This window comes from Equus asinus, chromosome X (assembly GCF_041296235.1).
Source record: "Equus asinus isolate D_3611 breed Donkey chromosome X, EquAss-T2T_v2, whole genome shotgun sequence".
Classification (NCBI taxonomy): domain Eukaryota; kingdom Metazoa; phylum Chordata; class Mammalia; order Perissodactyla; family Equidae; genus Equus; species Equus asinus.
Window position 1 is genome coordinate 109,525,705 of NC_091820.1, and position 26,922 is coordinate 109,552,626.

Here is a 26,922-nt window from a genome sequence, read left to right on the forward strand (position 1 = left end):
TCAGGCCCTCCTCATTTCATATTCTGACTTATTCTGACGACCACGATAGCCACCTAACTGGCAGGGAACCATGTGTCATCATTCACCGCTATATTCCTAACACCTTGCACAGTAAGTGGTGCATAATATATGTTAAAGCGAAGAAAATCCAATTATACAATGTTTGGCACACTTTTTCCTGTATTGCAAATACCAGACGATATTTTATATCACGTTTTATTTATTGAAGAGTACTTTCAGAAAACCGGGACATTGTCAGAGCTTTTACACATCATTGCAGAAATCCTTATAAGAGCTAGGAACCCAATCAGAGAACACCACCACCACAACACCAAATGGGTGACTCCTACCACAATGTGCCCTCCCAGACATACCATACCAGGTGCATGAGGATGATGCTCAGATCCAGACGCTCTTTGCAGCAAAGCAAGCCACATATGGCTGACCTCTCTCTGTACCTCATGAATCACTAGACTAAAACTTCAAATTAAGGGGGCCAGCCCCATGGCTGAGGGGTTAAAGTTCACGCGCTCCACTTTGGTGGCCCAGGGTTCGCCAGTTCAGATCCTGGGTGTGGACATGGTATCGCTTGGCAAGCCATGCTGTGGCAGGCGTCCCACGTATAAAGTAGAGGAAGATGGGCACGGATGTTAGCTCGGGGCCAGTCTTCCTCAGCAAAAAGAGGAGGATTGGCAGCAGATGTTAGCTCAGGGCTAATCTTCCTCAAAAAAAAAAAGAAGAACCCACAACTAAAAATATACAACTAGGTACCGGGGGGCTTTGGGGAGAAAAATGAAAAGTAAAAAAAATTAAAAACTTCAAATAGGATAAAATATAGGATGAATGGTAGATTGCAAGACTAAAAACATCAAAGACTAATAAGAGGTTAATGTTCTTCTGCACTGCCACCCCCAAGCTTAATTCTTTATCTTAATCCCTCCTTTATTAATTTTTCATAACAATTTCCTCCAATTTGTGTTTTTTATCTGACCCCACCAAAAACATAAGCTCAATGAGAACAAGGAATCATCACTTTTCATCATATTTTAGCACATAAAAATGACTAGCACTTAGTGATTACAAAATAAATGTGTTGAATTACAACAGACCAAATTCTTAAGAATTTTTGACTAGCAATTACTACAAACAAAAAATTGTGTTAAGCAATGGGGATACATTTCTTTCATATATTCTTTATCTTATTGAATAGTCACTTTGTCAAAATTTTAAATATCCAATAAATTTGTGTAAAATCTATATAACAATTTGGGAAGAGTTTCTCTCTTCCCAAAATTGAGCCTTTTAATCCAGGACCGTAGTATGCCTCTCCATTTTGTAAATATTTCCTTTCCTGTCTCTCATTTGAATTTTTACATATTCTTCATATAGGATATTTTTGTTGGGGTTATTACTAAATATTGATATTTTATGGCTTTTATAAATGGATTGTTTTCCATTACATCTTCTAAATGGTTTTTTCTTTTTTTATTTTTAAAGATTTTATTTTTCCTTTTTCTCCCCAAAGTCCCCCAGTACATAGTTGTGTATTTTTTGTTAGCTGTGGGTCTTTCTAGTTGTGGCATGTAGGACGCTGCCTCAGCATGGCTTGATGAGCAGTGCCATGTCTGTGCCCAGGATCTGAACCGGCGAAACCCTGGGCTGCCGAAGCGGAGCGCATGAACTTCACCACTCGGCCACGGGGCCAGCCCCTAAATGGATATTTCTGATAGAGATAAGAGGTATGGCTTTTTAAACTTTATCGTATATCCAACGACTTTTTAGAACTCATTAAAATTCTATCAACTAATAAGTTGTTTCAAGTCTTAGCTTTTGTAGGTATAGGAGCCTACCTTCTAAAACTTGATAATTTTTTGTCTCCTCCTTTACATTAACTTTGCGTCTTTATTGGCGTTGGCCAGAATTTACAGATAGATGTGAAATAATGGTGACTGTGGGCATCTTTGCTTTGTTGCTGCTTAAGGAACAACTCTTACATTTTACCATTAAGTATGATGCTGGATTGTTAGCTTCAGAGTAATTCTTTTTCTTTTTAAGAGTGAAAGTTTCTATCACTAACTTTTTTATTATGGCATTAATATGGGCATTGAATTTTTTCAAACACCTTGAGCATTTATTTTGCCTTTTTTTCTTATGAGATCTGTTGACAGGATACATCGTATGAGTAACTTTCATAGTATTGAGCAATTTACACTCTGGGATAAAACTTTCTTAGTCACAACGTGTTAATTCTTTCCATATATTCCTAAATGTGTTTGGTTTGCATTTTACTTAGACTTTGAAATTGATCCATAATTGGTGTACACAAACAAGCAACATTTTTCTCAGGTTTTGATATCTGAATTATGCAGCATCATAAAATGAATTGGGCAGTTTACCATCATTTTCTATGCTCTGGATCAGTTTTTTTAGTATTAGAATTATTTCAAAGGGGTCTTGTTTATAATAAGAAAGATTATAAAAGTAGGAAATCAAAAATCATTGTCTTATAAACTAGGGGACATAAGATTATTTGCCTATGGCTTGCCAAGTATGACTCAGGTTACAATTCAGTTACCTTGTGATTTGCAAAGGTATTAAGTTAGAACTAAAAGGACAAAGACACTTTTCTTTCATAAAGTATCCTTATTAATTAACCAGATCCTATGTGAAATCTAGGCCATAAGTTCATTTCTTTGGTTTCTGGTCAAGAATGCACTTAAAATGTGAGAAGTAAAACCATAAAACTCCAGGAAGAAAGCCTGAAATTTGGGAGAGAAAAATCTCTTTGGCAAGACACAAGAAGAACTATGCATAAAAGAAAAAAAATGAACTGAACTTCATAAAAAGAAAAAAAAACTGGTCATCAAGACAAATAAGAAAGTTGAATGGCAAGCCACAGATTGGAAGAAAATATTCATAATACATATATCTAAATATCCAGAATAGATTTTAGAACTCCTAAAACTCAAAAAGACTTGAACAGATGTTTCTAAAGATATACAAATAGCTAATAAACATATGAAAACGTGCTCACATCATTACACATGAGGAAAACACAAAGTGGCAACTGTAATGAGAAATCACTACACACTCAAGAGAATGGCTAAAATTAAAGAGACTAACAATACCAAGAGTTAATGAGGATTCTCCCTTATTACTGAGAGTAGAAAATGGTACAACCACTTTAGAAAAGTGTTTGGTAGTTTCTATTAATGTTAAATAAATTAAATATAGGTATCTCCTATGACCAAGCAATTCCACTTCTAGGTATATATCCAAAGGAAATAAGTGCATATGGCCACAAAAAGATTTACACAAAAATGTCAATAACAGCTTTATTCATAATAGCCAAATAATACACGCAACTTAAATGACTATCAACAAGAAAATGGATAAACAAGTTGTGGTATGTTTAAATAATGGAATATCACACAGCAAAAAAATAAGAAGGAGGAATGACTGATACTTGCAGTATTATGGATTTTAAAAACATTATTTTGAATGAAAGAAGCCATACACAAAAGAATACAGTGTCTGACTCCATTTACATGAAGTTCAAGAACAAGTAAAACTAATCCAAGATATGTAAGTCAGAATACTGGTTCCCTTCAGTAGGAATGGAGGGGATATGGACTAAAAGGGGCACAAGGGAATTCTCTGGAGGGATGGAATTGTTTTATATCTTGATCAGGTTGTGGTTACCTGGACACAGCACATGTAAAAAGTTATCAAGATATATATTTAAATGCTTGTGTATTTTACTGTATGTAATTATATCTCAACAAAAAAATATTGGAAACAAACAAATTCAGGTGTGCTATAGCCACTTGAGTCATCAACTTGACCTTAGGAAATCCTGCCTTCCTACTATTTCCTATTCCAAATGTGTGATATAGACCATCCTATTCAGCAGTGCTTGAACTCTGCAAACTCAATTCACCATTAGGAATTAAATGTTCCCCTCAACTACTCTTTTCTGCTATCTTTCCACTCAGCATGGCTATACATTATTCCTGCTATGATTTTCTTCCTTTCTGTGTCTCTGAGCAAGTCTACCTTACAGCCCCTTGCCCAGATGATAGGACACATTCCAGCCAACAGGCATCCTTCATATGATATTTCCTTAATGAGATTGTTGAGTAAAATTCCTAGTATGGTACCTGTCAAATAACGACTTTATATATGTCCCCTTCCTACTTCAACCTTTCCCCTTTTATTGTACTTTTAAGGCATGCCTATATTTAAAGTACCTTAGATTTCAAAAACAGAATATTGTATTTTCAAAATAGTTAAAATCCCACATTTACATTTCAGTACTAGCACTGATACACCATGTATTATTTGCCAAGTTCTCTCTTTCTATACACATGTTCACACGTACACACCCCACAGACACTTATTTAATCTCAAACAACGCTAACATGTAGGTACTATTATTATCACCATTTCATAGATGAGGAAGTTAGGGCATAGAGAAATTAAGAAACTTGCCCAAGACGACACCACTAAAAGTGTCAGAGCCGTGATATAGACAATTCCTGCAAATTATTTCAAATGCTTCACCCAAACTGTACAACGAAATTATTGGGAATAAGGGATACTCTTTCACACTTACAAAGCAAAGACAATGTTTCTTTAAACCATGAATTTAAATCCTAAATTGTCAGAGGAAGTTCTGAATTTCTCATAACTCCCTGGAAAACTGGGTTTTTAAATAGCAGAAATGTACACACAATCACAGGGCAATACTACTTTAAAAATATTTTGTTAAGACATGTATTCTTAAGCAATGGATACCTATATTTATGCATTGATATGCTTTAAAACAAAAAATTCAAATCAATAGCTCTATTGACTGAATTCCAGGCGTTCACAATTTATACCAATTATGATTTCTAACTATATTCTCTATTTTTTTCATTAGCTCAGAACACACGGTCACCAAGATGCTCTTCATTCCATTTCTTTGTACCTCAGCCATTCTTTTAGTCACTCACATGGCAAATAGTTTATTCCATGCCAGGTATTCAACAAGTATTTTTTGAGTACCTACTATGTAAGGTATATAAATAGGCAGAAGAGACATTGTACAACTTATAAGGTAAATTGTCTCCATAAATCTACCGGTTACGGAGTATCGCAGCAACTGATTCCCCTCTATGCAGATGATCCATCACCTCTCGAAGTCGGATAAGGACCTGTTCCGGAAGAAAAGAAGTCAATATTTACTATGTGAATCAATACTAGAATTTTCAAATTATGCTACCTTTGGAATATTTTATACATTTTGTGATAGGAAAATGCATGTCCATGTACCTAATGTCCATATTATAGCTTATGAAAATTAATAAAGGAAATTAAGAAACAATCTGCAATAGTCAAAATATCTACAAAATTCAATAGTAAATCATTAAATAGTATTGACCAAATTCCATGCGAAATCAGTGGCTAACAATTATGCATGGAAAAACAACCAAGCCAAGTATACTGGAAGATGGGCTGATCTGAGAGTCAGGAGGAGGCCTGAGGAGTCTGTGGGAAGTTGGCTTTGACAAGAGAAGTCAGAAGTGAAAAGCTGAGGCAAACACTTACTTGTCAAGTAGACACAGAGACAATACTAAATCCCATGTTACCAAGAGGACTCGAGAAGCCCAGAAGGCCCACAATTTTAGCAGTGGTCGCTCAAAATTAAGGCCAGAAGGTATCTTAAATTCTTAAAGATATAAAACAGGTAGTGGGGGTAGGAGTATTTTCTTGACCTGGACTGAATTTTTGTTTTGGTGGTTGTTGTTGTTTATGGGAAAAGAGCAGGTGAGCTTGTAGTAAACCAAATCTATCAAATATGTGTTTTTAGTAATGTGAATGCTTTGCAGTGGAGAAGTAGAGTGTATTTAACGTATTCTATTAATTTCAAATATATTAGGAAGCAAAAACCTTTATTTTATTTAAATGTTTCTTGTTAATAAAATCAGTTTGTTGCATTGGGAAGATAAAAATGTATAGTATGCAACTTAGTTTGTTCACATAAGTATATTTGTTACAAAACTATGTGAAGACCTAAAATAATTAAGCTAGAGAGCAAAAGTTTTCACCATTGTTCTCTGCCCTCTTCTTGCCCTTTAATTTAGGGACAAAAGTAAAAGAAGTGGAAGGGGAAAAACGACTCTATTTCTTGGGTCTTCATAACTCTAAAAAAGAAACAAATCAAATGGCAATAGAGCATTAATATTTATTTGCACAATCCCATTTTTCTGCTTCTAATCCGGTTACTACAAGTAAAGAAATTGAGTAGCCTAAACAAAATAAAAATTTTTTAAGCATCTCAAAATCAACTGACCTTTGACTTACTGTTTCTAAAACTGTTTAAGTGCTGAGAGGATTTTAAGATGTTGAGAAATTTTAATTTTGTTTAGACTACACAATTTTTCAGAAGATGTGCCAAGAGAAAAACAACTATATCTAGATTACTATTAGGAATCTGGGAATGTGGAAGTCAATAATTCATGCCCATTTCACCAACTGCATCTAGGGTAGAACATTTAGGCCCCAAAATTAGGTATGCAAACTTTTGCTTACTTAATCCCATTGTTTCAACCATTCCACTTGTTGCACCTGGATCTCTTGAGTCTGGGGCTCTCCCATTCAAATTCTCCAGATAATAACCCTCTGGTCTCCAGAGGAGCAGGGAGCAGGTGATGGGCCCAGGGTCTCCAGCCACTTATCACAAAGACTTTCAAGGAAAAGCCCATACTTTCAATCTCCTGACTCATTCCTGACTTCTGCAGACCACGTGCCTCCAAGTCTTGAAATACTAGGAGTTGTAGGGAAGAAGTGGTTTCTCTCGAAAGTTCGTGTAGGGGGAGATATTGAAGCTATAATTTCCTTTGCTTTAAGTAAAAAATTAGTTTCAACCTTACATCTGTCAATGTTTCCACTCCTGTTCTCTCTGTCCTTTTGAATTTTTCCATCTTTTTACTCTCATTTAAATGGAATTAGAAAGGGAGAGGAAGTAAATGTATGTAACCAAGTTATGCAGGATTTAACTAAAACCAACTATTCTCAACCAGGGAATCGTATGACCAAGTACATGTATTAGAAAATTAACACTGCCTGCAATGTCAGTGGTGGATCAGGGAGAGAGAGAGACCAGAAGTATGGAGACCAGTAAGAAACTACTTCCATAGTCAAGGCATGAAATAGAAGGGCACAGACACAGGCTATGGGGATAGCTAGGGAGGACTAAGACTTATGACTGACAGATCACTGACTGATATTAAACGGATAAGGAGACACCAAAGACAAAATCTATTTAGGTAACTGAGGGAAATGGTGATATCAAGTGAGGTAGGGTATAAAGAAGGAAAAATATTGAAAGCAAGGAGAACAATAGTTTGGTATAGACATATTCAAGTAACTTAGGGCATACCATACAGTATCTAGTAGAAAACTGGAGATATAAATCTAGATTTAGGTTGGAACTAGAAGTGAAAATATAGGAATATTTAGCCAGTTAAGGAATTGCTGAAGTGATGAGACTGGGAGATATTACTCAGCTGTGTATTTGCCAGAAGAGGGTGGAATTCAAAGAACAGTGTTGTGCAAGAAACAGAGGAAGACAAGCTAGCAAAGAAAAGAGACAGCAGGTAGGAGGGAAACTAGTAGAACTGTGAGATAAAAACCAAGGAAGAGGGTGGTTCAGAAGAGTGGTTGGAGGGTATTCAACTGTTTCAAGTTCGGCCCAGGTCAAGAAAGATACGGCTAATTGCTTCGACAGCTATAAAGTCAATGATGATCTTCTTTATAGACTAATTTCAATATGGGTGGGGAGAACCACACTGCAGTGGTTTGAAAATTAAAAGAAAAATAAATAAATTATTTCACGAACCTGCAAGGAACTCAGATACATCAGGGAATTACTCTATGGTAAAGGTAGCCTTCAAATGAGTAAGAGAAAAAGAGATGGTTAAGGGTTTGGGGGACAATCAGGAGGCCGAGCAGAAAAATAATTGGGTATATTACTTCACCTCATATACTAAATAAATTCCAGAAAGATGAAAGACTTAAAGGTAAAGAATGAAGCTTTGAAACAATACCAAAGAAAATCCAAGTGAAATTATGTCTAATCATGCAAAGGAGAAGGTAAGCAGCACCCAAAAAGCAGGAACCATAAAGTAAAAAACGGTTAAATCTGATTATTAAAAAAAATTGAGTTCTGTACCTCAAAAATACCACAAACTCAAATGGCATTTGATAAACTAGGAAAAAAATATTTACATACACATGACAGACAACAAAGGGTTAATGATTTTTAGCTTACACATAGATGCAGACAATTAATCAATAAAACCAATAAAAGACTACAGTAAAAGTGAGCAAGTAATAGAAACAGAAAGTGTACATAAAAGAAATACAAATCATTAATAAACAAACACAATTTAAAATGAGGCCTGTTTCCACTATGAAATTCACACACAAATGCACAAACAAATGAAGCCCATTTATATTTTTTATTAGTGAGAGGGAATATAGTTTGGCAGAAGGAGGTGGATGTTCACTTTTCATTCTACACTCTTCTGTCCAATTTATTTGAAAATAAAACAATAATGAGGATCCAGAAAAAGCAGTAGGAAGGAGTGGCCAGAGGGAGGAGAAAAACCAGGACAGTGCAGTGACCCAGAAGGTACGATAAAGTGTTATATGCAGAGAAGAGTAATCGAGTGTGTCAGATGTTCCTGAGAGGTTCAGTGAAGAATTCAGAAACGACAACTTAGTGTGGTAACATGGAAGTCACTGGACACATTGGCAAGAGTGGTTGACACGGAATGGTGAAGAAAAAGCCTGATTAGTGTGAGTTCAAGAGAGAATAAAAAATAGGAAACAAGTACACACAACTCTTAATGCAGACCTGTGCTTTAATAAGGAGTAGAGAAATGGGTGGTAGTTGAGGGGGATATAGGGTAGAAGTAGATAACGTTTTGTTTTATTTTGTTTTCATAATGGGAGATACTGGAGCAAGTAAATCTAAAAAGCATGACGTTAAACAAAAATGTAAACCAAAGAAATACAATACTATGTAATAAATTTCAAAAGCACATAAGACAATACCATATAGATATACGTATACACACACATACATATGTAGAAAAAGCATAAAAATATTCGTGGGAATGATAAACACCAAATTTGGGACAGTAGTCACCTCAGGAGAGGAAGGGAGAGGAAAACAATCGGGGAGTGAGGCACTAAGAGCCACACCTATGTCTGACATTTTGTTAAGGATCTGAAACAAAAAAGGCAAAATTTTAAGGTATTACATAGCTAAGCGGTGGTTATATGAGTGTTTTTATATTGGTCTCTGTACTTTTCTGTATGTTTGAAACATTTTAATAAAAAAAAAGATACATTATCTCTGACCTAACATAGGGACTATGTAGATGAGCGGACAAGCCATGACATATAAAGGTCAGTGTGAAAAAAAAACATGTTTTCAAATATTAAGAAAAAAGACAGGACAAAAATATAAGCAGACATGCATTATAATTAAAAAGACACACTTCTCTACGGCCATGATCCTCTCATGAATAAAAGGGAAACTAAGCATTACGCAGAGCACACACCTGACAAAGACCTAATTGTGGTTTTGCCCTTAAAATATTCTACTTAGCTCACCAGAAAAAAAACTGACAAGACTGTTTCTGACAGTTGAGATATCTTGCATAAGTTCAACCAATTTTATTCTTCAGGACTTAAGTAATTCACAAATCTAATATTTCTCAAGCACCTATCATATAGTCAAATAATATTTCAAATAGACATTCCAGTTGATGACCTAGCATTTAATTAAAATCCACTGTCTCATGCTTTCCTACCCTGTCCAAGAACCAACAGCTTTAAAAATAATGAGATCTGAGAGATGCCTAACCAATTTCACACCATCTATGTTAAGTCCTGCTTATGAACTAAACTGACGTTATATAAAAGAAATTTGAAAAGTTCCTATAATAGTCTGCCTTCAAATAAAATTTTGATAAGTATTGTGGTAAGAAAAGAAAGCTGACAGGAAAGATCAGTGAAAAGTACTAAATGCTACCAAATTGAAAAACTGCAAAGCATAGAAAAATTGTACATAATTGCACTTCTCTAAATCAAGTTATACATAGCATCATGACTAAAAATTCAACATTATCTCGAAACTGCAAAATTTTGAGCTTAAGAAACAGAATTGTATTCTTTGGAAAATAGTTTGTTATACAAAAGTTAAGTTTTGAAAATGTCACAGAGCGCTAGACTATTGAATCATTCAGCATTCACACACGACAGACATGACGCTCCCTTCCCACTTGTGGCAGTAAAGAGGTCCTACCCTAAAACACGTGAGCTCTAGATGTCGAGCTAGGTGCTGATTTTTTCCCTAGAGTAAATCTAAAACTGACTAGGACTATGGGGTATGTTCCCAGCTATGCTCCCCTAACAAAACGTGCAATGCTATAACCGAGATCGGTTGCATTGTCCTAAAGGTTGCAGCCACAGATGTTTCAGAACACACCTTCCACGTAAGTGATCAGCCTGCCTGGTTGCCTCCTAACCAGCATTTTGTGCTACAATGAGAGAGTCCAGAGGGATATGGTAACAGCTACTTCTAGGTCTGAACTCCTACCAAAAAGACTGGGTCCCCGTGTTCCATAAGATTCTCCCTTTCGCTGGCCAAATGCCAGGGTGGCTGACACTCTTCTCAACAATTTCAGTTTTCTTGCTATAGTCATGAGGGCAATCTGCCCATGTCACCACCATGTGGTCACTACCACCTTGCTCTTTATTGCCACACGTATACACCATACACCATGTAGTTCCATTGCTTTTTGCAATAAATACCACTCCTTCCTTCTTCGATATGATCTCTTGGTAGTCCCTTTGCATGTTGTCACTCATAATAGGCTTTAGGAATACCTTTGTCATATATCGTTTGCTAATGGCATCATTTGTCTTATCACTGTCATTGGCCTTTTTACCAATGTCAAAGTTATGACCCTTGTATTAATGCAATTCTATCTGATTTTCTTACCATTGTTGTCCTCTTATAACAAGGGCTAAACTTCATCTAACAAACATTTATTGCGTCAATTGCCAATCTTAGCTGTCTTCATTTCTTGCAATTTCGTAACGTTTACAACTCTTATCTACAGAAGTGACATTGTAGCATGTCTCACATTGAATTATACCTCCCTTTGCCACCTACCACAATCCTTAACATAAATTATATACTTAATCTCTCTCACTCAATCTCGCTCTGGCTGTTTTTCCCCCATTCTCCTGGTTAAGGAATAGTGGGTTTCTCATCATTCCCCTCCCTAGTCCTACTCTCGGAAGTTAGCAATGTCTCAGCCTCTTCAGTCAACATCCACGCTACATAATCCAGAGCTGTTACACATACATCTTACAAGAAAAAAGTGGGAAATGAAAACATAGGTAAGAAAAATAAAAATTATTATCTACATCAGTGGTCCTTAGACTTGAGTATGTATCAGAATCCTCTAGAAAGTGAGAAAAATACAGATTGCTAGGCCTCACCCCCAGAGTTTCTCATTCAGTTGGTATGGGATGGGTACAGAGAATTTGCTTTTCTAACAAGTTCAAAAAGGATGTTGCTGCTGCTAGATCGTGGATGATACTTTAAGAACTAGTGATTTACAGATAACATGACAGTTTTTGTAGAAAATCCAGATGAATCAACTGGAAAACTAACATAGTACTACAGGAATATCAGCTCCATGAAGATATAATGTCTTATATTGCAACAAAAGTTGTAAAATACCTAGGAATAAGCTTAAAAAGAAATGTGACTTACAAAAAATAAAATTTTACTAAAGTTCATAAAATAATAAAGGACCTGGGGCTGGCCCCGTGGCCGAGTGGTTGGGTTCGCGCGCTCTGCTGCAGGCGGCCCAGTGTTTCGTTGGTTCGAATCCTGGGCGTGGACATGGCACTGCTCATCAAACCAGGCTGAGGCAGCGTCCCACATGCCACAACTAGAAAGACCCACAACGAAGAATACACAACTATGTACCGGGGGGCTTTGGGGAGAAAAAGGAAAAAAATAAAAAAAATCTTTAAAAAAAAAATAAAAAAAATAATAAAGGACCTGAATAAATGGATACATGGATACACACACGATATTACAGGATAGAAAAATTTAAAATCATAAAGATGCAAATTTTTCTTAAAATTAATATAGAAATTCAATGCAATTCCAATCAAATTAGCAAAGCGTCAGAATTTTTTTTGTGGGGGTGTGGATAGTTCACATGATGAATCTATAGTTCATGGGGAAAAGTGAACACATAAAAATTGTCCAAAAATTTTTAAAAAAGAAAAATAAGGGCAGGGGCCAATTTTTCGAAATTGGTATTACAATATACTATAAAGATACAGTAACTATAACAGTGTGGTACGAGTATGGGAACAGACAGAGGGACCAACAGAATAGAATCCAAGAACAGATCCAAATACATATAGTTATTAACTATATGGTGAATGTGGTACTCGTAATCAGCAGCAAAAAAGATATACTTCTCAATAAATCGGTTTAGGGAAACTGGCTATATTAGGGGGGAAATTGAAATCCTATCTATACTATACATATATATCCCAGATGGAGTAAATATCTAAATATGAAAAAATTAAATTATAGAAGTAGTAGAAGAAGATAAAGGAGAATATGTTTTTAATGAGGCATAAATAAAATCTTTCTAAGGGCCAATGCAAAACTCAGAAGCCACAAAGAAAATGAAAATGGTTTATAAGTTTGTTAGTACAACACAAACATTACAATTCTATATGGTAGAACACACCATAAACATACTTAAAAGATGGGGGCAGGGAGCAGTGGAGAAGGAGACCTGCAACACACATAACAGGCAAAAGTTTAATGTTCATAACACCACATAAAGTATTTCCAAAAAAGATCAATACCAAAAGGGAGCAACCCAGTGGGCAAGCATTTGAACAAGACTTTCACAGAAGAAGAACAACAAAGAGAATAAGCATAAAAAAAGATGTTCAACCTCAATTTGTGTGTAGGGGCAGGTGAAATCGAGAGAAAATCCACAGCCATGTTCAAGACACATTACTAGCACACCTTTTTGTTCTTTTCCACATTTTTACCTTGAAAAGATAATACGACACCTCTCAGGTCCTGCTTACCATGCAGAATCCTGTATCTCCACTAAAAACTACAAAGAAGAAAGACAATGTAATGTACAGCATGGTGACCATAGTTAATAATATGTATTGCATATTTGAAAGTTGATAAGAAAGTAGATCCTAAAAGTTCTCATCATAAGAAAAAAAATTGTAGCAATATATGGTGATAGATGTTAACTAGACTTATTGTGGTGATCATTTTGCAATATATACAAATATCAAATCATTATGTGGTACACCTGGAACTAATATAATGTTATATGTCAATTATATGTCAATAAAAAAAGACAGAAAATGAAGGACAAAGAAGAAAAAGGCTCAAAAAAAATTTTTTAATGAAATCTATACAGAAATTCAGGGAAGACAAACAAAAACTTATTGTAAATTTTACTGGGGGAGGAAATTAAATGGGCTCAACCATTAAAGCTTTTACTTTGGGGTGAGTTTAAGCAAGCAAGTGAAGGTTGTTGTTTTTTTCCCCATCTCTATTCTAGCAGGCCATAATTCAATTTGTCCTCCATGTTCCAAAGGGTAAAATTCTTAAGTGGTTTTATATCACAGTAATCACCTTAGCAGAAAGCTGTTTATCCAAGCAAAATGAGATTCTCAAGCTATCTTGAAACAAAAATGTTTGTGTCTCCAACATAATGGAATAATCAAGTTGCAAGTGACTCCAAAAATCTAGATGCAATGCAGAGTTTTTATTACATTATATTTTTCTAGTATTATAAGAGCAAAGATTGAATCATTTATTGTCCTTGCACACGAGGCCTTTAAATTGAAGGATTCTGGTTTTCAAATTAATCTGTAACTAAAATCTGAACTTCATGCTTTAAATACTAAGCAACACCTAAACAACAGCAAACAGAAATAAAAGTATTTCTTTCCCAGTGATAAATCCAGCATGGCAATTCTTTAAAAAGTATTAAGCATTCCCCAAAATAACTTAGGTCAATATGAATAGAAGATGTTTATCCTTTGACCATATTTTGACCAAAATTTTTATGAGAAAATTTTGAAAAATTCACACAGATGAGATTTTCTAAAGTCTCCTCACTTATATAAATTATATATTACTACATATTATATATATTATATAAACATTATATATATAATGCTTGTTATTCTGACCAAGAAGAATGATTGAGTTCTACCCACATGATCAGCAATTTATATTGAATTAAGAACCCTCTTTAATTAAGATTCACTGTAATTTACATACCACAATCAATCTTAAAAAAAATTCTAAGTATTTAATTGTAATTGGCCTTCTTAAAGATTTATCATATTGTTCAACATTAAATTAAAAAGACAAAGAAATTCCTTTTAAAAAGATATAATACTGTTTAACATCCCATTCAGTCATAACCATGACTCAATTAAATGAAAAACAACAATAAAAACCTGGTCTGATCACAAGTAGTATAATCCATTTACTAGAGTTTCAGTAAGTGACTTTCAAAATATGGTAAAAACTGGTAAGTGGTAATTCACTAATCAGAACTCCACAGAAAGCCAACATTCCAGACAAAAAGTTTTCTAACATAAATCTCCACTTTAATAATTAGCTCACTCAAATTTTACTATGCAAGGGATTCAAGGCAGTACAGCATGCAGGTCTGGATAAAGATGATAGCTTTTCTGGGTCCATAACAGATAAGTTCAGCAAATTTAAGAAAATGAAAGAAGGCAAGAAGGGAAGTGCAGGTAGCTCTATCCTATATACAATCTTTCATCTCCACAGAAGTTATATTATGGGATATATTCAGACCGGTAGTTCATTGATGAATCGAAAAAGTTCAAGTAGGAATCATTTTTGATTGGCCTTTATCATTTGATCTAGAGCCAAGGTTTCCTGCTTCTGCATAGGCCTGCTAATTGGATCTTGGCACTTATTTCATAAATTAACCTCACCATCGCAATGACCACATGAAGCATGATTTACAGATGAGTTTTCTTTGAAACAGAAAGAGAACATAAAGAAATATGAATTCAAAATCCTTAGGAGTTTTTACAATTTCACCCAATCTTTTAAAACTGCACCGGGGTGAATTGAGTTAGACCTCAGGCTCAAAATTTTAAGAGAGTGCCCAAACCTCAGTAATCAAGATAAATGCTAATTTAATGCAATTTAAGAAAAATAAAAGCAACCCACAACTAACATTATACTTAATCATGAAAGACTGGATGCTTGCCTTCTAAGATCAGGAACAAGACAAGGATATCTGCTCTCACCACTTCTGTTCAACAATGTGCTAGAAGTAGTAGCCAGGGCAATTAGTCAAGAAAAAGAAATAAAAGGCATTCAGATTGGAAAGGAGGCAATAAAACTACCTCTATTAGCCATGACCTTGCACATAAAAAATCCCAAGGAATTAAACAAAAGATTACTAGAATTTATAAACAAATTCAGCAAGATTATAGGATACAAGTTCAGTACACAAAAGTCAACTGCATTTCTTTTTTTTTTAAGACATTTTTTATTTTTCCTTTTTCTCCCCAAAGCCCCCTGGTACATAGCTGTATATTTTTAGGTGTGGGTCCTTCTAGTCATGGCATGTGGGATGCCACCTCAGCATGGCTTGATGAGCGGTGCCATGTCTGTGCCCAGGATCCGAACCAGTGAAAACCTGGGCCGGTGAAGCAGAGTGTGTGAACTTAACCACTCAGCCACAGGGACAGCCCCTCAACTGTATTTCTAAATATTTGCAATAAACAATATGAAATTAGAATTAAGAAAACAACTGCATTAATAATAGCATGGAAAAGAATAAAACACTTTGGAATAAATTTAATATAAGTACGAAACTTATACACTGAAATCTAGACAACATTGCTGAAAAAAATTGATTAAGATCTAAATAAATGGAAAAACATCTCATGTTCATGCGTTGACTTGATATTATTCAGATAGCAATGCTCCCCAAACTGGTCTGCAGATTTAACATAATTCCTATCCGAATCCCAACTGACCTCATCGTACAAACTGTCTAGCTGATTCTAAAATTCATATGGAATCATAAGGGAGCCAGAAGAGGCAAAACAATCTTTAAAAAAAGAACAAAGTGGGAAGACTCACACTTTCTAATTTCAAAACTTACTACAAAGCAATGGTAATCAAAACAGTGTGGTGCTGGCACAAGAACAGACAAATAGATCAATGAAATAGAATTGACAGTCCAGAAATGCAGCTATGTTTCTATCGTCAACCGATTTTCGACAAGGATGCCAAGATCATTCAATAGGGAAAGGACAGTCTCTTCAAAAAGTGGTACTGGGCACAACTGAATAGCCACATGCAAAAGAATGAAGTTGTACCCTTAATTCAAACCATATACAAAAATAAAGTGAAATGGATCAAAAACCTAAATGTGAGAGCTAAAACGAAAAAATTCTTAGGAAAAAACATGGAGGCAAATCGTTACATCCTTGGATTCGGCAAAGGATTCTTAAATACGACATCAAAGTACAAGCAACAAAAGAAAATATAATTTGGACGTCATCAAAATTAAAAACTTTTGTATACAAAAGGACATTATCAAGTAAATTGAAAAGACAACCTACAGAATGGGAGAAAATATTTGCAACTCATATCTCTGACAAGGGATTAATATCCAGAACTCCAACTCAACAACAAAATAAAAACAATTAAAAAATGAACAAAGAACTTGAATGGACGGAATTTCTCCAAAAAGGACACACAAATGACCAATAAGCCCATGAAAAGAGGCTCAACATCACTAATCGTTACCAACACGCAAATCAAATCAACACTGAGATACTATTTCACACCTACGACCATGATTTTTTATCAAAAACAAAACAAAATCAGGTAATAACGAATGTTGGTGAGGATGTGGAGAAATCAGAACCCTTGTGCACTGTTGGTGGGATTGTAAAATGGTGTAGCTACTGTGGAATAGTTTGGCACTTCCTCAATAAGTTGAACATATAATATGACTCGCACATCCACTCCTAGAAATATACCCAAAAGATTTGAAAACAGGAGATCAAACAATCTTATAAATGTATGTTCATAGCAGCACTATTCACAATAGCCAAAAATTGTAAACAACCCCAATGGCCATCAATAGATGAATGAATAAACAAAATGTGTTATATCCATACAATGGAATAGCATTCAGCCATAAAAAGGAATGAAGTTGCTGATTCATCTTACAACATGGATGACCACTGAAAACGTTGCACTAACTGAAATAAGCCAGTCAAAAATAGTGACATATTGTATGACTACATTCATATAAAATGTCCAGAACAGGGAAATCAATAGAGACAGGAAGTAGAATAGCAGTTGCTCAGGGCTGGAATAGATGTGGGGTGGGGGAGTGATATCTAAAAAGCAGGGGAGTTATTTTTCTGGTGATAAAAATACACCAATATTGACTGTAGTAATAGTTGCAAATATCTGTAAATACACTAAAAATTATGGAGTTGCACATTTTAATGGATGAATCCTTTGGTATGTGAATTAAATCTCAATAAACTTGTTTTTGAAAAATCTAAATGAAGAAAACCCATGGTGAGCAAAATATCAGTATTTTAAATAAAGACAGCATCAGTATTACTGTTTTTTCCTATGGCCTCAGGCTCCAGGATGGCTCAGCAGGACATTACAGCTATCTCTCTCATACACAGGGACAACTTTTTAAATTTTAATCATTTAAGCAGACTTTTGAACTTTCAGGAGTCATCCCAATACATTCAACTTTGTTCTCCTAGAAACAACTCTCTTTTCACACATTTGACTGGCAAATTTAACACAAATAATGTAATCACAGTAACTACTACAAATGGCATAAAGAAGTTTAGTATCAAATCATCAACTCATGATGCCATGGGAAGTGCAAGCAAAACTGGAGGGACAACTAGAGAAGAGAATACTAGTCAGCGTTTCATGCCATCAATTAATATGACTTAAAGACTATTGAGGGGGCCAGCCCGGTGGCGTAGTGGTTAAGTTCACAGGCTCTGCTTTGGCAGCCCAGGGTTTGCCAGTTCAGATCCTGGGTGAAGACCTAGCACCACTGGTCAAGCCATGCTGTGGCAGCATCCCACAGAGAAGAACAAGAATGACATAACTAGGATATACAACTATGTACTGGGGCTTTGGGGGAGAAAAAGAAAACAAGAAGATTGGCAACAGATGTTAGCTAAGGGCCAATCTTCCTCGCCAAAAAACATACCTTTTAAAAAAAAAAGACTACTGACTTGTTAAATGGGGCTTCTAATGTACTTGGTTTGGAGTGGGGCTACCAGGTAAAATATAGGAAATCCAATTAATTTCAAACTTAAGATGAATACTGAATAAATTTTTAGTATATCAATGTCCCCAATATTGCATGGAACTTCCTTTAGTAAAAAAAAGTTGTTATCTGAAATTCAAATTTAACTGGACATTCTGCATTCTTATTTGGTAAATCTGGCAACCCTAGTTTGAGGAAATAATTCCTAGTAGGGCAAACCACAAGTACCAAAAATGGTCAGTGAGGGTGGCTGAGTATTTGGGAGTCTGCCCTACAAACTGCAACTTCATGAATTCCTTAATAAAAGTGAAGAAAGAAAGACCATTTGAAAAACCAAGAATTCACATTGCTAAATATTTTTATTACTTAGCATTTCCAACCACTACATCATCTACCCTCAATAGACTAGGAAACACAATTTTTACGATTGTTTACATACTTACTTACAGAAACACACATAAAAATTTTTCTAGTATCTCCACTTAAAATATTTCTCCCCTCTTTCCTGACTTTCATATTACTAATAAAAAAAGCAGCTTTAAGCCTTTGCTTTGGGTTAGTATTTAAAAGAGAAAGAAAAATGTTCAATTGCAGCATCCAGAACACCATGGCTTACATTTAGAACTTCCTTCTCCAGTCAAAGTTCAGGATTCATACTTGAAAGGCTCCTTTGCTCCAGATTACAGGAAGATGGCCAGCAGTCCAGGCGAGAAACCTAGAGTCCCTGCACAGAGGACCAACCTCCCAGCACCAGCCTGGGCAAGAGTTCAGAGGCACTTGCATTTAATCCTCTATCTGCTTTATCAAGGACAACAAATAGTTTACTTAAAAAAGCTTTTAGCGGGGCTGGCCCCGTGGCCGAGTGGTTAAGTTCGCACACTCCGCTGCAGGTGGCCCAGTGTTTCATTGGTTTGAATCCTGGGCACGGACATGGCACTGCTCATCAGACCACGCTGAGGCAGCGTCCCACATACCACAACTAGAAAGACCCACAACGAAGAATATACAACTATGTACCAGGGGGATTTGGGGAGAAAAAGGAAAAAAAATAAAATCTTTAAAAAAAAAAGCTTTTAGCCAAGTAGTTAGAAATTATGAGAGAAAACAGATGGGAAGAGGAAAAAGGGGAAAAAAGGTATTTTTTAAAATTTTCTTCTCACAACATGTCTGAGAAAGGGGAAATACGGCAAGGGGCCATGTAAATATGTTGTCTTTAATAAGTTCAGGTTAGTCTTAGATTTCTGCTATATTAAGCCTAAGTAATCTTCATGGCATCTCACTGAAGCAGAGAGGTGCAACCTATGGCCAATAATAAATGAGGGAATTGAATAAAACCCATGAGCAAATCATCTGCTATCACAATAACCTACAGACCCATGAAAGGCCCAATCATATAGGCCTTAACTCACTACCCAGCATTTCACATCTCCATTCGCACACTGCACAGGACGTCCTTAACTTTCATTTAAGATAGAAATTCTCAAAGAGATCCAACTTCTTATTATACACACAAGGATATTTGTTGCAGCACTACTTGCAAAGGCAGAAACAGACAAAATATCTATCAATAGGGGACTAGTTGAATAAACTATGCCACATATAAACAACAAAGTACTAAGCAGCTGTGGAACAGAATGAGGAATATCTCCATATACTGCAGGGTTACCTCCAGAATATATTCCTAGGGGAAAAAAAGAGTTGATAGTGTGCTATTGTTTCTCTAAGAAAGGAGGGATGGCTATCTATATGAGATGGAAGTCAAGGTAGTAGTTGGACTTCTTTGAATATGTCTTCTTTTGTAGATTTGACTTTTGAATTGTGTAAATATTATACCTAATTCAAAAACAAAATTAAATTGAAAAAACAATATTAAAAATCAAAAGTAAAATTAAATAAATAGCCCCAACTGTGTATCCTGTTGATGGTATGACCACAAAAAAAGGAATTGTATTTCAAGTGACTTTAAACTACAATTTAACTGTAGATTCTTAGTGGGTGGAATACACCTTAAGGACAAAAAGATCTACCCACAAGCGCAAGTGTGCACACGCACAAACAAACACACACAAATTGTAAATTGCTTCCAGTAATTGCTGTTGTTGATGGTAGTGTTGGTAATGTTATTCTGAGGATGTTGTATATGTATGGTGGAATAAGGAAAACGATAATTATGTAAGTGTCACTGAATCTATGGATTTGTTGAAAGCAGATACAGATGTAATATCAATGAGGTTAAGTAAAAACCGTGTAGCTTTAAATTTGAATTGGCATTATCAGTAAGAACTCATGATATATTTTAACTTAAAGGAAAATTGTAGCAGTGTATCAGGGAAAGGCTTGAAAACAATGACCAACCTGGTAGCAATAATACTCCTAGCAACTACACTGTGATAACTAAATAACATTTCCCTGCCAAAAAAGGAACAGGCACTCATTTTAAAAATGGCTACTTATGGGTCTAGAACAGAAAATGTACAACACGACCCTGGAATATCTTATCATAGAGAAAAGCAAGGAAGCCATCAAAGACTATTAGGGTCATTACAAAAGGACTCTGAAGCAACATAAATAAGCTTCCATCAGCCAAATATGGGATCATTTGAGCATCAAAAACAGTAATAACTGCAAGGACTAAAGCACATTAAATGCATGCATTCATAATAATGTTAAAAATTATCACAGACCAACTTTGGTAGGAGCTAAAGGACCAGCTCATTATTTTGAAAACTGGTAAATAAATAAAGGGAAAATATGGAGCACTCGTCCTTCCTTTTCCATGAGATTTCAACCCCAGGACAATGTACCATAATAAAGGTCAATGCAAAAACGTGGGAAACAGTGAGGAGAGTGTCAAAATCAGGCTTGAGGAATTGTGGAACACAAACCACACTGTGGAAGACTAGCGGGGAGGTGGAGAGAGTGATGGCAATAAGAGCTTGCAGACCATCATAATAGACTACAAAAGGGCTAGAGAGAGCTGGAAACAAAATAGTGGCAATGAGGATGGAGAGGAATGGACAAATTTAACTGGATGAATGAGAGCTGTTAATAATATCACTAAAGTTTCTGCATCTTGGGCGATTGATGGATGCTGATACCATTAACCAAATCGATGGTTTTCAGGAAAAGCAATACTCTCATAAAATTCCAAGAAGTTCGAAATTATCCTTAGGAAAGAATGCACAATGGCAAATAAGAGAATAAGGAAAAATAGGAAAAGAAGTGCTGGGATTGCCCTTCTTCCTAGAATCCTTACTTTTTCTATACGATCCATCACATTTACTTTCAATGTACACAAATACTTTTTAAATATTGACTTTACTAGGTTCATTTCTGTCCCACTTTCACTGAAAGACACTTCAAATAAGTGACCCATGCTCATTACTTACAGGACAACAAGTCCAAAAACCTGGGTTCTAGTCCTCACTCACCAGTTTCCAGCTGTGTAACTTTGGGCCAGTTATCTTTCTAAGCCTCAATAATCTTATCTGTAAAACAGGTAATAATATTTATCCTACTTATTTCCATGCTGTCCATTCAGTCACATAATAAACTACAAGGACAACAGTGACAGAAGCAGCAGCAGCAACAAGATAATTTAACACTCCTTTGGAGTGACATCAGCATCACGACGGAGTGAACTTCCCTGGGACTCTCTCCCCTCCAACATACAACGAAAAGGGGCAACTATACTCCAACGGAAGATACCCTAACAACACAAAAAACTTGGAGAAACATGCAGGCACATGACAGAGGGTGGGCAGGATGGGTCCCACCTCAGAGGAGCTGGAATAGGTTAAGAGAGAACTTCGCTCCCTCCCCTAAAGAGTGTGATCACGCTGCAGGAAGCTCTGTGAGGGAAGGAGTGGGAGAGGGGTCACTCAATCACAGGATCACTCAGGACTCACTAGGGCCCTTGCAGCCTAGAGGAAAGCCCTCTAACGGGGTGAAAACTTTCACACAGGGTGACCTCATCAATCCAAGACCCCAGGAGACGAGACAGCATGGCTGATGGAGAAAGCCCAGACTGCACGCAAGAGAAAGTGTCCCTCCCCCAACCTGACCCATGCTGTGCCATCTCGGCTGAAGGCAGAGGGCTCAGAATAAGCAGCTCTCGACCCCCACCCAGTGGCAATAGGCTGTAACTGCAACCAAATAATATCAGAATGAGAAAGAGCCAACCTTCAAGTATCAGACACTATATCAAATCTCCACACCAGAGAGAAAAAGACAAGCACCCAGATCTCAGTCCTGAGGACACAGAAATATGTAAGTTAAACATCAATGAATTCAAAATAGCTATCATCAAAAATCTCGATGAGGTAAAAGAGAATATGAAGAAACAATTCAAGGGGTTCAGGAGGAAATTCATAAAAGAGATTAAAACTATAAAGAAGAATCAATCAGAAACATTAGAGATAAAAGACACAATGGAAGAGAGAAAGCAAAATACAGATTCCCTGAATGCTCAAGTGGACATGATAGAGGAGCGAATCGGCATAATCAAAGATAGACATGTTGAAATGCTACAGACAGGAGGAGAGAGAACGAAGACTAAAAAGAAATGAAGAAAGTCTCCAAGAAATATCTGAATCAATGAGGAAATGCAACATAAGAATTATAGGTATTTCAGAAGATGAAGGGAAAGAGAATGGAGCAGAAAGCATGCTGAAAGAAATAATAGCAGAGAACTTCCCAAATCTAGGGAATGAGAGGGAAATATGTGTGGAAGAAGCTTCCAGATCTCCTAGATTTGTCAGTGTAAAAAGACATACTGCAAGGCATAATGTAGTAAAACCAGCAAAAATGAAGGACAAAGAAAGAATATTCAGGGTAGCAAGGCAGAAGAAAATAACCTACAAAGGAGTCCCATTCAGGCTCTCAGCAGATTTCTCTGCAGAAACCTTACAAGCTAGGACAGAATGGAACAACATATTCAAAACTTTAAAAGACAAGAATCTTCAGCCAAGAATACTCTATCCCGCAAAAATATCCTTCAGATATGAGGGAGAAATTAAATCTTTCCCATATAAACAAAAGCTAAGGGACTTTGTAGCCACAAGACCCTCCCTACAAGAAATCCTCAAGAAGGCCCTCATACCTAAAAAAGGAAAAAAGGGAGAAGGGGTCACAAAACACAGAGTAAGGAGATAAATAGGTAGACAGAATCAGAATAGGATATCAAATACTCAACTATAGCATTAGGCTAAAGGGAAGGAAAACACCAAAAACAAAGACAATCTTGTAACTTTAACTACAAACTCACACCACAAGTTGGAATAAGATAAGAGAAAAACAACTTAGGAGGGGAGGAGGAAAGGGACTGAATCAGTTTAGACTAAGGAAATAAGAGGCCATCAGAAAATGGACTATCTTATACACAAGATTCTGTATATAAACTTCAGGGTAGCCACTAAACTAAAAAGCAGAACAGAGACACAAAAAATAAATAAGTAAAAAACAAAGAAGTACATCATAAAAAACTACATAATTCAATGGGTAGACGAAAACACACAGGACGAGAAACAAAGGAAATGCAGGAAAACCAGAAAATAAGTGATATAATGACAACATTAAGCCCTCATACATCAATAATCACCATGAACATAAAAGGATCGAATTCTCCAACAAGAAGACACAGAGTGGAGAGATGGATTAAAGAACAAGATCCAACAATTTGCTGCATCCAGGAAACACACCTCAGCTCCAATGACAAACACAGGCTCAGAATGAAGGGGTGGAGGATGATACTCCAAGCTAATGGCAAACAAAAAAGAGCAGGTGTCACAATACTTATGTCACACAAAGTTGACTTCAAGATAAGGCAGATAAAGAGAGACAAAGAGGGACAGTATATAATGACCAAAGGGACACTTCATCAAGAATAAATAATGCTTATAAGTATCTATGCACCTAACAGAGGAGCAGCAACATTCATAAAGCAACTATTAACAAACCTAAAGGAAGATATTAAAAATAATACAATAATAGATGGAGACCTCAACACCCCACTCACATCAATGGATAGATCATCTAGACAGAAAATCAACAAGGAAACAGTGGAATTAAATGAAAAGCTAAACCAGTTGGACTTAATAGACATATATAGAACACTCCATCCAAAAACAGAATACACATTCCTCTCAAGTGTGCATGGAACATTCTTAATGATAGACCATATGCTGGGAAACAAGGCAAGCCTCTATAAATTTTTTAAAAATTCAAATAATAACAAGCATCTTTTCCGATCATAAGGCTATAATGCTAGAAATTAATTACAAGAAAAAAGCTGAGAGGGGCCGGCCAAGTGTCGCAGCGATTAAGTGTGCACATTCCACTTTGGCAGCCTGGGGTTCACCGGTTCAGATCGCAGGTGTGGACATGGCACTGCTTGGCACGCCATGCTGTGGTAGGCATCCCATATATAGAGTAGAGGAAGATGGGCATGGATGTTAGCTCAGGGCCAGTCTTCCTCAGCAAAAAGAGGAGGATTGGCAGCAGTTAGTGCAGGGCTAATCTTCCTCAAAAAAAAAAAAGATGAGAAAGGGACAAAGATGTAGAGACTAAACAACATGCTATTGAACAAGCAATGGATCATGGAAGAAATTAAAGGAGAAATCACAAAATATCTGGAGACAAATGAAAATGATAACATGCCATACCAACTCATATGGGATACAGCAAAAGCCGTATTAAGACAGAAATTCATCGCAATACAGGCACATCTTAACAGACAAGAAAAATCCCAAGTAAGCAATCTCAAACTACACCTAACTGAATTAGAAAAAGAAGAACAAATAAAGCCTAAAGTCAGCAGGAGAGAAATACTAAAAATCAGAGGAGAAATAAATACTATTGAAACAAAAAAAGGCAGTAGAAAGGATCAATCAAACACAGAGCTGGTTCTTTGAGAAGATAAATAAAATTAACAAACCCCTAGCCAGACTTACAAAGAAAAAAAGCGAGAAAGCTCAAATAAACAAAATCAGAAATGAAAGAGAAATAACAACAGACTCCACAGAAATACAACAGATTATAAGAGAATACTATGAAAAACTATATGCCAACAAAATGGATAACCTAGAGGAAATGGATACATTCTTAGACTCTTGCAACCTCTCAAAGCTGAGTAAAGAAGAAACACAATCTGGATAATTTAACACTGCTTTGAATACTGTAAAGCACAAGAATAAAATAAGATAATGCAAAAAAATGGCATGAATAAAGTATTGTACAAAATATTATTTCCTCAATTTTTAATTACTTATCAACAGCTGCTAGATACACATCATGGTGCAGGATTAACAGTACATTAGTGGGCATTTGATAAAAACCAACTATTTGTCAACCATTCTCCTAGGGAACTAGTGTGTACATTTTTCTGTAATTCTCACTACCATTGAAGGTAGAATTACCTGAAATTCACCCATTGGGACCCTGAGACCCAGAGAGCTTAAATAACTTCCCCAATGTCAAAACAACCAGAAATAATGAAACTAGGAATCTAACCCGGGAATCTCTTCTGGATCAAGAACTCTAACTAAGTTACCCACCTGCAAAGTGCCTAAATAAATGCTGGTCAAATAACCACGGAAAATATTTTTTGTTTTTCTCCTCCTTTTAAACAGGATAAATTACAGCACCATTTCTCTCAATAAAGCAGGAAGAATTTTACTTTTCAATAATTTCTGATTACAAAAAGTCACGAATACAATCTACTGGAAAATTACCTGAAAATTAAGGCAAACAATCCTTTATAAGATATAAAATAAAAATTTATAATATTTTACAATATAATTTGTAGAGTGAACCAATTTTGTGGGAACTTCATTTATTCAAATTGCAGCAAAGAAATAAGTAAATAAGAGGCCTCATAGAGAAAACAGATGTATCAAAGCTCAAGCACAAATGCACATTCATATTAGTAACTGAAATGCCCTTTGGACCTTTGAGTACAATTCTTAAGAAGCTTGGCAAACTGGTTTTAAGTCTTCAACAAATCAGGAGGGGGCAGAGAGGAAGCTACGAGATGGCACGCTAACAATGGTAACACATGACACCTGACAGCATTAGAAAGAGGAATATCACAAAAACCAGTTCAAGGAAAGTAAGAAGAGCACAATCTGGGATCATATACTGACTGCAGAAGCAAATACAAATACAAGTCTCAACAGATCCTAAGGGCATCGCTACAACACTCTATAGTAACAGCTGTAAAGATGGCCATGAGTCAGCAAGAAAAATATTTAACTAAAGTATTTTTTTTATTGAGGTAGCATTGGTTTAAAAAATTATATAGGTTTCAGATGTACATTATAATTCGACATTTATATGTACTACTGTGTGCTCTCCACCAAAAGTCTAGTTTTCATCCACCACCATACAACTGACCCCCTTTACAGATTTCACCCTCCCCCTACCCACCTTCCCCACTGGTAACCACCAATCTGTTGTCTGC

The 26,922-nt window shown here is 36.0% G+C and overlaps 1 protein-coding gene across 7 annotated transcripts in view; it reads right to left on the reverse strand.

The window, feature by feature from the left end:
* The window catches only part of KLHL13 (kelch like family member 13), a 252,617-nt gene that overhangs the window by 103,680 nt on the left and 122,015 nt on the right, over positions 1-26,922 (reverse strand). For 5 of the 7 annotated variants that reach the window (XM_070502766.1, XM_014831782.3, XM_044763153.2 and 2 more), the window contains exon 2: positions 5,125-5,198. The exons of 1 other annotated variant lie outside the window; for it this stretch is intronic. In XM_070502766.1, the coding sequence (XP_070358867.1) occupies positions 5,125-5,174 (50 nt within the window). In that variant the 5' untranslated portion in view covers positions 5,175-5,198. Of the gene's footprint in view, positions 1-5,053; positions 5,199-26,922 lie in introns of all 7 variants that reach the window. One more of the 7 variants, XM_070502767.1, reaches the window with a different exon arrangement.